This window comes from Lepidochelys kempii, chromosome 5 (genome assembly GCF_965140265.1).
Source record: "Lepidochelys kempii isolate rLepKem1 chromosome 5, rLepKem1.hap2, whole genome shotgun sequence".
NCBI classification, from domain to species: Eukaryota; Metazoa; Chordata; order Testudines; family Cheloniidae; genus Lepidochelys; species Lepidochelys kempii.
In genome coordinates, this window is record NC_133260.1 from 131,210,895 (window position 1) to 131,224,841 (window position 13,947).

General features: G+C 39.9%; 1 protein-coding gene across 2 annotated transcripts in view; it reads right to left on the minus strand.

Annotated features, from left to right (window-relative positions):
- Positions 1–13,947, minus strand: part of KCMF1 (potassium channel modulatory factor 1) — a 68,085-nt gene that overhangs the window by 11,352 nt on the left and 42,786 nt on the right. Inside the window, exons 3-4 of one of the 2 annotated variants that reach the window (XM_073345912.1) lie at positions 11,725–11,864; positions 2,295–2,424 (exon numbers count right to left, since the gene is read on the minus strand). In XM_073345912.1, coding sequence (XP_073202013.1) covers positions 2,295–2,424; positions 11,725–11,864 — 270 coding nt within the window. The remainder of the gene's footprint in view (positions 1–2,294; positions 2,425–11,724; positions 11,865–13,947) is intronic. The other variant, XM_073345911.1, reaches the window with a different exon arrangement.

Sequence of the window (13,947 nt, forward strand, 5' to 3'; positions counted from 1 at the left end):
AGAAACTTTCTGGCTGCAGCGGGGAGTGGGGAGCTGAGAACCTGAAGGGTGTGGGCAATTGGGCTCCTGGCACAGAGCTGCATTTGGAGCTGAGAGCCCAGGCTCTCAGCCCCCTCCCCCCGCCCTTAAGTAGGTGGAAACGCTACTGGTGAGGATGCACACCACTGACAGAAGGCGGGTAGTGTGGACACGAACCGCTGCAGTAATTACCTATGTTAGGTCGACTTACGTTTCTAGCATAGACACTCAGTGCAAGCTTGAAAGTTTGTTTCTCTCACCAATAGAAGTTGGTCCTATAAAAGATATTACCTCACCCACCTTGTCTCTCTAATAGCCTAGGACCAACACAGCTACAACACCACTACATATAAAGTCTATATTAAACACAGCCCTATACTAAAGATCCTCCAGATGATACAGGTGTCCAATAAGGGATTCAGAGTGCAAACAGGAGCCATGGATTTCACATGCTTGCTTTTTGGTGACAAAAGGCACAATATTTTGGGAATTAGCCTTCGATGTAAACTGATAACACTCTAAAGCTCAGATCTGTATCTTAACTCTCCCAGAGTCCACAGGTGTTAAGAGCGCATGCTCAGATACAAGTGTAGCAAAGTAATATCAGGACATCACACAGCAGTGTTTTAATAGCTCCTTGAATTTGATAGCTGTCCTCCCTCTTTTCCACTGCAAACTGCTTGAAGAAATAGATGTTTCTCCTCAATGACCCTCTCTCCCAAACCCTTAGTTATTGAGCAATAAAGAAAGGGAACCCAATGCTCCAGTAAGCCTCCATAATGCTCCCCAAGCTGTTGTGGGTGTAAGTGCATCATAAGGCAGTATGAGCTTCCATCTTTAATTTTCTTAATGTCTAACACCTTCCATATCAGATATGGACTATTAGTTTAGAAACCAAAATATTTATTTTGTAATGGTTAGCACTGCAACTTTATCTTAGTATCTTAAAAGCAAGCTCTGATTTTTCTGGCTCTTCTTCGCTGCTAGTAAAAAATATTCTTTAATTGAACAGTTTCATCAATATGTGAGGCAGCCCCAAATACTCTTTAGATCAGCTGGGGGGGGGGGAGGGGGTGGGAGGGAGCGGAGAGGCGAAAGAAGAATACCAAAGATGTACATTCTAATTCAATCCCTTAATCACCACAATAAGAAGTTAACTTCAATGTGCAACTGGGACCATTTAAATGCTAACACTATAGGAAATCAAATAAAATCACAACGGAATTTCAACTATTATCTCAAAACACCATCTACTCTCCTTCAGAATGAGAAACTTTTGATAGTTTTTAGAAAGAATACCTAACCTGGAAAAATGGATAAGTGACATAAATTCACTCTTTAAAAGACATTTAATAATCACGTTTTAATTGAGATAGAAACATTTTATGATAATATATTATAAATGCTTTAATCCTATTATCAGCAATTATTCTATGTGGGTTTCACTGTATAGAGTAATTATAATGAACTCTCAATATGCTGTAGGAAGTTGCCCAGCAAAAAATTTAAATTAGAACAAAATTATCACATTAATTGATGCAAAAGAAAATAAATAGAAATATGTTTCTACAGAGCAGTATGTATTGAGAGCCATTTCAGCTCTTCAGTCAGCAGAACAGGATAAATCCTTACAATCTATATCCAAGCTAATGAAAAATCAGCCCAAAGTTTCAAGGAATCTCCTGTTAACTTCTCTAATTATCATAAAAATGCCATCAATGAAAGTATCCCATTTAAAATGGCAGTATATAGCTGAAGTAAAATTTTTAAAAGTCACTCATCAAAACCAACCCACAACCACCCCTCAAAAAATTGTTTATGGTATAAACTGATTCATCATGTTTGGTGTGTAATTATCTGCTATGTACTGGTGCATTTATATTACTGCATTGGACCAGTGGTTTTCAACATGTGGTACGCAGACCTCTGGGGGTCCACAGACTATGTCTAAGATTTCCAAAGCGGTCTGCACCCCCATTTGAAATTTTTTAGGGCTCCACAAATAAAAAAGGTTGAAAACCACTGCTTTAGACAGATACTGTCAGCAGGCAACTTTATTTGCATCTATTTGTTGGTTTTCAAAAACACTAGCAACTTAGGTATTTTATTAGTAGTACAATGAATTATGACATTTGGTTCTACAGTAACTTTTTCATATACTGGTTTTCCAACAACTAAACTAAATGGCAGTTCTAAGAGGCTAGTGGAATTAAAATGCCACAACCTGCTTGTAAAATTAAAACAAGTAGTTAATATTATATGTCATACAATCCTGCCTTTTTTACTTGACTTGAGAAAGGATATTAAATCTCTAGGAGCTCTGTGTTCCAGTGTAAGATGTGCTGCAAAGTCATCTGTGACATGATTAGGATCCCCTCCAGGTAACGCTGCACATATTGGACAAATCTGAAATGACAAAGTCAGAAAAACAAGTTTAACAACTTCACAAAACAACAACATGCATTCATCGTTCTGGGCTGATCTCTTAACAATTAGAAATTACTATGTTTTAATAATCAAATTCTAATGCTGCATATTTGTAGTCACAGGTAAAAAGTAGTTTAAAAAAAGTGTTCAAGAAGAACTATTAGCTTAACTAGTTTTTTTAAAAATCAATACTGTCTTCCCGTCTTACTTATGTTTTTAGTAACACCCTGGAAACCCAAAGTGAAATTTATTTTCAAATCAGATTTGTAACTCTCTGGTTTTACAATTTGTCTTAATATGCTAATTTCTATGCAGATAGAAAGGGTCTGTTTACACATGTTGCTAACAGCTCACATGCACCAAACATGGTGACATCATCTTATTCATTCTTTGCTCTTGAAAGCCAGAGGCACACTCTCACATACATTCTATATGTAGACTGAGAAGAGAACTACTCCGAAAGTGAATATTTGATAGCATCTGAACAAGCTGCCTCCCATAACAACATTTAGAGAGTCCAAGGATCTTCAAACTATCTATTCTAGACTCCCCCATCCCAATTTTTTCCCCACCATTGCAGCAACAGTGGAAATATTAGCATGTCCACACACCAGACACAAGTATTTTACTGTGATTGATTGGGTGGGGAAACCCCAGGCTGCATACCATGTCTTGTCTACATGAGTGCTCCCACCATTGCTACCAAGGGTGGTACATCAATGGTGTTAGCAACCGTGGGAAATTTTAGGTAGAAAGTAGTCAAGTGTAGACAGACTTTTTAAGGCAGACCTGAGTTTCTCATGGAAATCATGAGAAACAAAAACCACGATGCAGGCCTCATACATACAACTGGCACAAGTCCACTTTTACACCTTTGCAGGTCACCTTAAATCATCAGTCTCATGTTTTACACCTGCTGAATGCATACATTTAAGAGGAAAATAAAGATTCAAAAATAGACCAGATCAAATTGCTCCTAGTGCAGGGATTCTAAAAAACAATTAAAAAATAATAAATTTAAGTTGACTGTTTCCAGGGCTTTAAATCAGAGCTTTGCTTTTGGGCTACATATATCAACCAGCTTATGTCTAGACTGGATTGCTCACCTTCATGCTGTTGCATAAGTGGTTGTGCTCAGGGAAGCACAATTAATGGGGGGAGGGGGGGAGGGGAACAACACGGGAGGAGGGGAGAGAGGGGGTTTAAACAAAAACTACTTTGGAAAATACAAAACTGCTTCAATAAAAACAGCATGAAGCTGCCCCAGTAGCTTGACTGTAATTATGCACACCGACTATTTTTACAAGTAGTAAAAGGGGCGGCGGGAAGGGGGAGGGGGCAGGGTAACAGGATAGCTGAAGAGCAGGAATCCCCTGGAACTCTTCCAGCAAGGCGCAATGGAGCACGTATATCTTCAACACCAAGGGAAAGGTTTTTACTCTTCATACTTCCTAGTCCTCAAGAAGATGGGAGGTTAGAAACCTATCCTTGATCTCCACAATCTCAACCACTTTATTTGCAAAATGTGATTTTGCATTGTCACTCTTGAATAATCGCATCCCTGGAGAAAGACACATGGTTTATAGCTCTCAATATGAATCACAGGACTGGAAGGGACATTGAGAGGTCATTTAGTCTAGTCCCCTGCGCTCATGGCAGGACTAAGTATTAAGTAGACCATCCCTGACAGGTGTTTGTCTAACCTGTTCTTAAAAACCGCCAATGACGGAGATTCTACAACCTCCCTAGGCAATTTATTCCAGTGCTTAGCCACCCTGACAGGAAGTTTTTCCTAATGTCTATCCTAAACATCCCTCGCTGCAATTTAAGCCTATTGCTTCTTGTCCTTGTTCTTCTCCCTCCTCTTTGTAACAACCTCTTATGTATTTGAAAACTGTTATGGCCCCTCTCAGTCTTCTCTTTTCCAGACTAAGCAAACCCAGTTTTTTCAATCTTCCCTCATAGGTCATGTTTTCTAGACCTTGAATCATTTTTGTTGCTCTTCTCTGGACTTCCTCCAATTTGTCCACATCCTTCCTGAAATGTGGTGCCCAAAACTGGACACAATACTCCAGTTGAGGCCTAATCAGCACAGAGTAGAGCGGAAAAATTACTTCTCGTGTCTTACCTACAACACTCCTGCTAATACATCCCAGAATGAAGTTAGCACTTTTTGTTTTTTTGCAACAGTGTTACACTGTTGACTCATACTTAGTTTGTGATCCACTATGACCCCCAGATCCCTTTCCGCAATACTCCTTCCTAGGCAGTCATTTCCCATTTTGTATGCGTGCAACTGATTCTTCCTTCCTAAGTGGAGTACTTTGCATTTGTCCTTATTGAATTTCATTCTATTTACTTCAGACCATTTCTCCAGTTTGTCCAGACAATTTTGAATTTTAATTCTATCCTCCAGAGTACTCCCGAAATCATGGATGAAGATATTGAACTGAACCAGACCCAGAACTGATCCCTGCAGGACCTCACTCGTTATGTCCTTCCAGCATGACTGTGAACCACTGATAACTACTCTCTGGGAATGGTTTTCCAACTGGTTTTGCACCCATCTTATAGTAGCTCCATCTAGGTTGCATTTCCCTAGTTTATGAGAAGTTCATGTGAGAGTATCAGAAGCTTTACTGAAGTCAAGATATACCACATCTACCGCTTCCCCATCCACAAGGCTTGTTACCCTGTCAAAGAAAGGTATCAAGTGGATTTGACACGATTTGTTCTTGAAAAATCCATGCTAACTGTTACTTATCACCTTATTATCTTCTAGATGTTTGCAAATTGATTGCTTAATTATTTGCTCCATTATCTTTCTGGCTACTGAAGTTAAGCTGACTGGTCTGTAATTCCCCAGGTTGTCTTTATTTCCCTTTTTATAGATGGGCACTATATTTGCCCTTTTCCAGCCTTCTGGAATCTCTCCCGTCTTCCATGACTTTTCAAAGATAATCACTAATGGCTATCTCCTCAGTCAACTCCTTGAGTATTCCAGGATGCATTTCATCAGGCCCTGGTGACTTGAAGATATCTAATTTGTCTAAAAGAAAAAGGAGTACTTGTGGCACCTTAGAGACTAACCAATTTATCTGAGCATGAGCTTTCGTGAGCTACAGCTCACTTCATCGGATGCATACCGTGGAAACTGCAGCAGACTTTATATACACACAGAGAACATGAAACAATACCTCCTCCCATCCCACTGTCCTGCTGGTAATAGCTTATCTAAAGCGATCATCAAGTTGGGCCATTTCCAGCACAAATCCAGGTTTTCTCACCCTCCCCCCCCCCCCCCAAACTCACTCTCCTGCTGGTAATAGCCCATCCAAAGTGACAACTCTCTACACAATGTGCATGATAATCAAGGTGGGCCATTTCCTGCACAAATCCAGGTTCTCTCACCCCCTCATCCCCCTCCAAAACACACACACACAAACTCACTCTCCTGCTGGTAATAGCTCATCCAAAGTGACCACTCTCCCTACAATGTGCATGGTAATCAAGGTGGGCCATGTCCAGCACAAATCCAGGCTCTCTCACCCTCACCCCCTTTTGGAAAAAAAAAAAGGGGGGGGGGTGAGAAAGCCTGGATTTGTGCTGGACATGGCCCACCTTGATTACCAGGAGGTATTGTTTCATGTTCTCTGTGTGTATATAAAGTCTGCTGCAGTTTCCACGGTATGCATCCGATGAAGTGAGCTGTAGCTCACGAAAGCTCATGCTCAAATAAATTGGTTAGTCTCTAAGGTGCCACAAGTACTCCTTTTCTTTTTGCGAATACAGACTAACACGGCTGTTACTCTGAAACCTAATTTGTCTAAGTAATTTTTAACTTGTTCTTTCCCTATTTTAGCCTCTGATCCTACCTCATTTTCACTGGCATTCACTATGTTAGAGGTCCAATCACCATCAACCTTCATGATGAAAACCGAAACAAAGAAGTCATTAAGCACCTCTGCCATTTCCACATTTTCTGTTACTGTTCCCCCCCGGCCCCCACCCCATTGAGTAACGGGCCTACCCTGTCCTTGGGTCTTCCTCTTGCTTCTAGTGTACTCATAGAATGTTTTCTTGTTACCATTTATGTCTCTAATTAGTTTGATCTCCTTTTGTTCCTTGGCCTTTCTAATTTTGTCCCTACGTACTTGTGTTATTTGTTTATATTCATCCATTGTAATTTGACCTAGTTTCCACTTTTTGTAGGATTTACTTTATATTCGCTCCACCCAGAGGCATTTTCTCAGAGCTCTGCGATGGGCACCATCCACTTTCAATGCAGGATGCACCCATTTAGCCATGCTACTGTACCCAGAGCTTTTACCAAAGTCTTTCTGGTAGCAGCAGCTTATTTCAGATGGAATGGCTTCACTGTTTTCCCCTACTTGTTGCCAAGACACACCTGGAAGCCCACAAGCTGACCTCATCAATGCTTCAACTACTTTCTTCCCTAGGAATAAGAGTGAACCTGGAAAAGTCTGTCCTCACTCGGATACAGACAACAGACTTCTTAGGGGCCACCCTAGATTCAGTCACAGTGAGAGCTTATCTACCAAGGGACAGGTTTCGTACCACGAGCAACCTAATAAATCAGGTTATGTGCAACCCTTGAGCTCCAGTCAGAACTTGTCTTTACACATGGACCAGTCTATTTTATGAAAATCCATCAGCAACAATAATGGTTAACGTACCAGTCAGAGTCCTTTGAACTTGGAAGAGGGACCAAACAAACCTGCCCTTTAGTATATGCACTAGCCATTCAATTCCTGACCACTGCCCTTTAATTGTCTTCATCTATTGTAGAAATTAAAATTGGCAACCACAAACAGATTTAACTTCTCACCAAAACTTTGTACAACAGGTATAAAATCTGTTCCTTATTTTGGGAAGCTGTGCAGTCTAAATTTTGAAAATATATTACAAAGATACTACCATATATTTTTCAAGTACAATGAGCACATAATAAGCAGAGCAGGTCAAGAATTTTTCAACTTTTTTTTTTTTGTGCGAGAAGGGTGCTCAGAAAATGCTGATTCATAAAAATGCATCAGCTTTGACAAAGGTCGTGTTGGAAAGATCGAGGATGGAATTTTTGGTGAGAGAGAGAGCGTGAGCCCAGAATAGCTACTAGCCTGGTGCTCTGGGCACTCACCTGGGATGTGGGAGCTCCAGGGTAATGTCCCCGCTCTGAATCGGACAGAGAAGGGGACTTGAACCTAGGTCTCTCACATCCCTGGTGAGCACTCTGACTATTGGTTATTCCAGTTGGGGTGGGGTGGGGGGGGGGTGGTCCATGTTTTGTTTTTTTTTCGGTGGGGGGGGGAGGGGGAGGGCAGGAGAGGGGAGAACAACTTGAAAGATGTTGATTTTGCTCCACATTGGAATGAAAACAAATTCTGAAACTCTGAACATTTTTCATGAAACAGAACTCTTGTTTTCCAGCCAGCCTCACTACTAAGTTTAAACATCAAGGGAAATACCACCAATTATTACAATACTACAAATGTCCAAGGAAATTGGGTGTGTGTTGCCCTTCTGAACTGGAAGCTTCCAACTATGCAATCGCTGCATATAAGGAAAGGCAAAAAACTTCAGTTTTCTAGCCTGTCATACACATTAACATGGCAATGTTTGAACCGGATCAGATTTATTCCGTTGAACTGAGTTCTTTAACTTACTGCCTAAAATAAAAATTACCAGATACAGGTAAAAACAACCCACAATTAGCCCTGCAAATCTGGCTGAAAGTCAGAAAGCTTTTATATATACACAAGCGTATTTTGATTACCATCGCTATTGTAAGTACTTGCTTAATATCAGCATCTAAGCAAGGATAATTGTTTCAAAACATGGGCTCATAAAGCGATTATAAACCTGAATGACTTTCTCCTGAGTCATGTGCTTATATTCTTTGCTCAACTGCAGCAACACCACAATATTGAAACAAAGTTTTATATGTACCTATAAGAGACTTTATAGCCAATGCTAAATTCAGCTCTTTACTATCACATCATACAAATGTGCACCGGTGCTATGAATACAGTACTATGGATGAAAATATCCTTCACCACCACAAGCTAGGAACAAAGATATGGGTATAAAAATACTGGAGACTGATCTGCAAATAAAGAACAAGAGTTCCATTTTCCAACAGGTGGAGCACCAAAACTCCCACCAAAATCAACAGAGAGGCAGCTGCTCAATACTACAAACTTTGGCCTCAAGTGCAAATGAGAAAAAAAAAGACATTTTTAAACATAGCTGCAGACCAAAAATGTGCCAATTGGAGAAACTCAGACTCACACAATAATCTATATCTGCAAAGTTTCACTGACATCAAGTGGCATGAATCAGAATTACATTACCATACCAATGACAAAAACGCATCTAAATTTAGGGGTTTTATTGCAATCACTTTATTTAAATGTAGCAATTACAGTTAAACCTGAAATTACCTAAAAGAGACCAGCCCTTGGTGGGGGAGGGGGAAGCAGGAAAAAGAAAGTGATGTTCATCTGCCCTTGATACCAGTGTCTCGGTCTAAACAGAATCAACATCCACATTCTAACTCTTAAATCCACCAAAGGTCAAATATGTTACATTCTTCTTTGAAATATGAAAAACTAAAATAAAATAAAGGAGTCAAAAGGGAGGAGGAAATCTGAAACGATGAGAGTTATTTCTCTATCATACATTAGGTCTGATATAAAAGTATGAAAGCTTGAAATGGATTACATTAACCAATAGCAAACAAAGATAAAACGGAGCAACAAATACATTCACTCCATATCCCCCATATTCCTGAAGCATAAAAAGCATCCAAATCTGAAGATTTCTTGAACAGTTTGATTCCTGGGCGAACTTAATCTAGAATAGCTTAAGAACTGTGTTCCAAAAATTGTCTAGTAGGCAATTTTGTTTAAATCAAGTAGTGAAGAGCTGTGGACTTTTCTAAGACAAAAATAATTTAGAGCTCATCAGTTCCTAAATAGCTGAGGTGTATAATCATTAGTTTCAGACCAAGGTCAAGAACATAGCATTTATAAGGCATCAAAGACAGATTGCAAAGTGTTCTTGAACAGATCCAAGCCTTCCTAGACATAGTAAAGAGGGGTATTTCCCATGTTCAGAAAAAGTTTCAGAAATGGTAACATATTCCGCCACAGGCAATAATCACACCTAGCTACAAAGGCTTGGTTATCAGTTACTTGCCAACAAACAGCAGAAGCAAAATAGGTCTTCCAGAACTCTACTGTATAATGTGCAATTGAATACCACAGGGTAGGCCTACACTAGAAATGCTAGACTGGCACAGTGGCGGCGATTAGTAGTAATTCCACCTCTCTGAGAGGTAGGTTGATCATAGAATTCTTCCCTTGACTTAGCAGTGTGTATACCAGAACTTCACAGTCCTGAGCGATGTAGTTAAGCCGACCTAACTCTGTAGTACAGACCAGCCCCTACCTGCTGTGAACTGATTACTACTATTGAAATGAACAGGAACTCAAGTGATCAATGATAGAGAAAAAGCAAAACCCACCTTACAGGACCAATATACCATAGCATTTTAATTTTATGGACCATTGAACAAGTGATAGTCAAATTCAAAGTTCCTCAGCAGGATCCAGCTTCCTTGAAGGGAAGGCCACACTGGCTACATCTACACTGGGGGGAAAAAAACAGCCCCAAACACCTCAGCAGCAAGTCTCAGAGCCCAGGTCAACTGACTTAGGCTCACACTACAGAGCTAAAATTAGCAGTGTAGATGTTCCTGCTTGGGCTAAAGTCTGGGCTCTGAAAACCAACAAGGAGGGTGGGTCTCAGAGTCTGGGCTCAAGCCTGCACAGAAACAGCCACACTGCTATTTTCAGTCCCATAGCACGAGTCTGAGTCAGGTGACCTGGGCTTTGAGACTCTCTGCTACACATTTGTTTTTTTAAAACAGTGTAGTGGGCTATCCATTAACCCTATCTTCATAAGAATGAAGCACTTTAAGACACTGCGCATATATACAGTAATCTCAAGAGCAGTCATTTGGTGGTATAACCTTGTTCTGGTAATGCCTGGAATTTCAGAAAAGAAAGGATGTTGTGATAATGCCCTAGATGATTCTGGAGTTAGAAATCCAAAATGTGCCATACTGACTTGACACTGGAAAAGAACAGGTTAGACAAATACCTGTCAGGAATGGTCTTGTTATTACTTTGTCCTGCCTTCAGTGCAGGGATTGGATTAGATGACCTACTGAGGTCCCTTCCATGGTTCTATGGAATTGTACTATCCATTTTAACAGCCAGAAGAATGTGTCTGATAACTTTTAATAAGTATTAACAGAAAAACTTTTTGAAGTATTTCTACAAACAATGCCAGATTCATTGAAAAGAGAAAAAGTAGTTTAAAATAGGCTGTTGTAAGTCAGGTGCAAACCCTTGTCTACCTCCCAATTCCACAGAATAAAAACCATATAGTTACTCCAATCTACAGAATATAGACAGTGTGCAGATTTGGTGGCTGGGCTCAGAGAAGTGCTGTTGGGACAATTAGCATGTGGCAGGTTCTAAATGTCCCATAATATGCATCAAAAACATCCCACCGCCCCCCCCAAAACTATAGTCAACATTAGGAATGAGATTTGTGGTCACAAAAAGTAAATTCCATGATATTAGGCTCCCTCCTGAGTTTTTCTGCATTGTACAATATTCAGCAATTTCTAAGCTTTCATTTAAAAAAAAAGTTAAGTTAATCTTTTCTATTGCAAAGATACAGGTGGCATAATGTAAACTTGATAGAAAACTCTATCCAACCAATATGACATCAGCAAAGGTGTGAACTCACTGCTCAATTCTCCTCAACTTTAGAACTTTAACTAAAATAATACAAATATTAACATTATTTTTAAAAGACTTCTTCTCTTCCCCTTTCATATTTAGAAAGAAATAAGCTATGTAGAAATTAAAAACACAAAACTATGTTAATGCAACATTAAAGCTGGCTGGTTAAAATAAAGAAAGTCGGGTAATGCAACAGTTAAGGTTCCAACAGCAATGGTGACTTGATCATGTTGCATATATGTAGTTTAGTAAAATCACTTATGAGATTACTTCAATTGTTTTTAAAATATGACAAACATTCTAATCTCTCAAGTGTTTGTGTGTGTGTATACACACACACACCATTTTTAGAATACATACACAAACTAAAATGAAAGACACAGTTGAGCTTTAATTTCTCATGTTTTCACCATAATTCAAAAGCAATAATGATTCTGCTTACCACTTCTGTTGATGTTTCTGCATGCTCGGAAGTAACATGTTCTTGAAGAGATGTTTCCGTGTAACCCATTTTTCCACAGTAAGGACAAGTAAAAGACTGTGGCTGCTCTACAGAGAAAGCTTCTCCACCATAGTACAAATCTGGGAAAGAAAACCAGTGGGTAGACTTCATTCACGAAGGAGCATTACTAAATACACTGTAGTTAAAATATGTATGGTACTGTCAACTATGTTACACTAGTCCTTTGGTCAAGCGGAATTTTAACTCAGGCACTTGGTTATATGTCTGAAAACATAAGGAGAACTTGATATTTATAAAGGTGTTCAACGAATTAAACACTCAAAGGAATAAATGGATTATGCTAATTTCATGCTATCAAATACAACAAAACATCATCCAGTAACTGCAAGTGCCTCATGTGCCACTTTCTACCCTAACTTGTCCCCCCAACTCCACTCCCAAATCATTTCCCCTAATGTAAGTTCACTATAATAGAAATGTGGGGGTAGGCAGGTCTCCAGGAGGATAGCTTGGTCACAGCAAATCTACACAAAACAGTATTTAAATGTGTCTTGTCTACAATGGCACTCTTTCTACCACTGTTGGAAATGAACCAACCTTTGCAACAATGGGAAACTGGAGAGAGAAAAAGCCTAGTGCAGACAAAGCTCAAACTTGGTCTATTTACCGAAGCAAATAACACTTGAAAGCTGTTATGTTCTAGTTTCCTTTTCAAGCACCTACACCTGTAGAATTTATATAGTTCGACTCCTGAACAAACAGCTACATTAAAATGCACCCCTGCAAACCTGTCATGAAAATGTAACCACCTGTACTAAAAAAAAAAAAAAATGAACTCATTCCTTCTTCACTATGATGACTATAAAACGAATAAAGCTTGTAATTTACTTGCAGGCTTAAAAGAGGTATTTTTCCTGAGCACATAGATTCAACTCTTTTCCACCATTCTTCTTCCTTGGGCTTGTTGATAGTCAAAGAGTGATTGACATTTATATGGATAAAGAATACACAGTTCTAAATAATAAAGGATTAAAAAACTGAACAAGTTTTGGAAAAAAAATATAAATCTTCATGCTCCAGAGCATAAGCCAACCTCAAAATGATGGGGGTTAAGAAGGAACTTCCCTGTGGGCACGTTATTTCATAACTGTCTTGTACAGAGTTCCTTGCACCTTCTGAAACTTCCGCTATTGGCCTCCGTCAGACAGGATACGGGGCTAGACAGAGCACTGGTTTAGAATAATTCAAAAGCTGTTATCAATAGGAACTCTTGTGCTCCAAATTAGCACATGCACAGAGCCTCACTGCAGGAATCACACACCTAACCCCACAGACACTGAACCATTTTTGAACAATAATTAGCAGTTATAGTGTGTTTGCATGCCCTAGAGCCCAATATTTCAAGACCTATGGCATTAAAAAGAAGCCTCCTCTACTGGTCTTTCTATTCCTGACTGTTTCATTAAGTCTTATTTGCACATAGTTACTAAGGAGAGGCAAAGAGGTTCTGTGGAAGCAACATATTGCAGAACAAGAGTTGGATTACTTCCCAAAAAGTCTCTCTCTAATTCATGACATTGTTCCCATAGGGCTCTAAGTAGGAGGCTAAGAAACAAACTCACAAACCGGGTAGAATTAGTGGGGGAAGCAAAAGTGGATGGGAATGTGGGAGGCAGTGACCATGAGTTGGTTGAGTTCAGGATCCTGACACAGGGAAGAAAGGTAAGCAGCAGGATACGGACCCTGGACTTCAGGAAAGCAGACTTCGACTCCCTCAGGGAACGGATGGCCAGGATCCCCTGGGGGACTAACATGAACGGGAAAGGAGTCCAGGAGAGCTGGCTGTATTTCAAGGAATCCCTGTTGAGGTTACAGGGACAAACCACCCCGATGAGTCGAAAGAATAGTAAATATGGCAGGCGACCAGCTTGGCTTAATGGTGAAATCCTAGCGGATCTTAAACATAAAAAAGAATCTTACAAGAAGTGGAAGGTTGGACATATGACCAGGGAAGAGTATAAAAATATTGCTCGGGCATGTAGGAATGATATCAGGAGGGCCAAATCGCACCTGGAGCTGCAGCTAGCAAGAGATGTTAAGAGTAACAAGAGGGGTTTCTTCAGGTATGTTGGCAACAAGAAGAAAGCCAAGGAAAGTGTGGGCCCCTTACTGAATGAGGGAGGCAACCTAGTGACAGAGGAT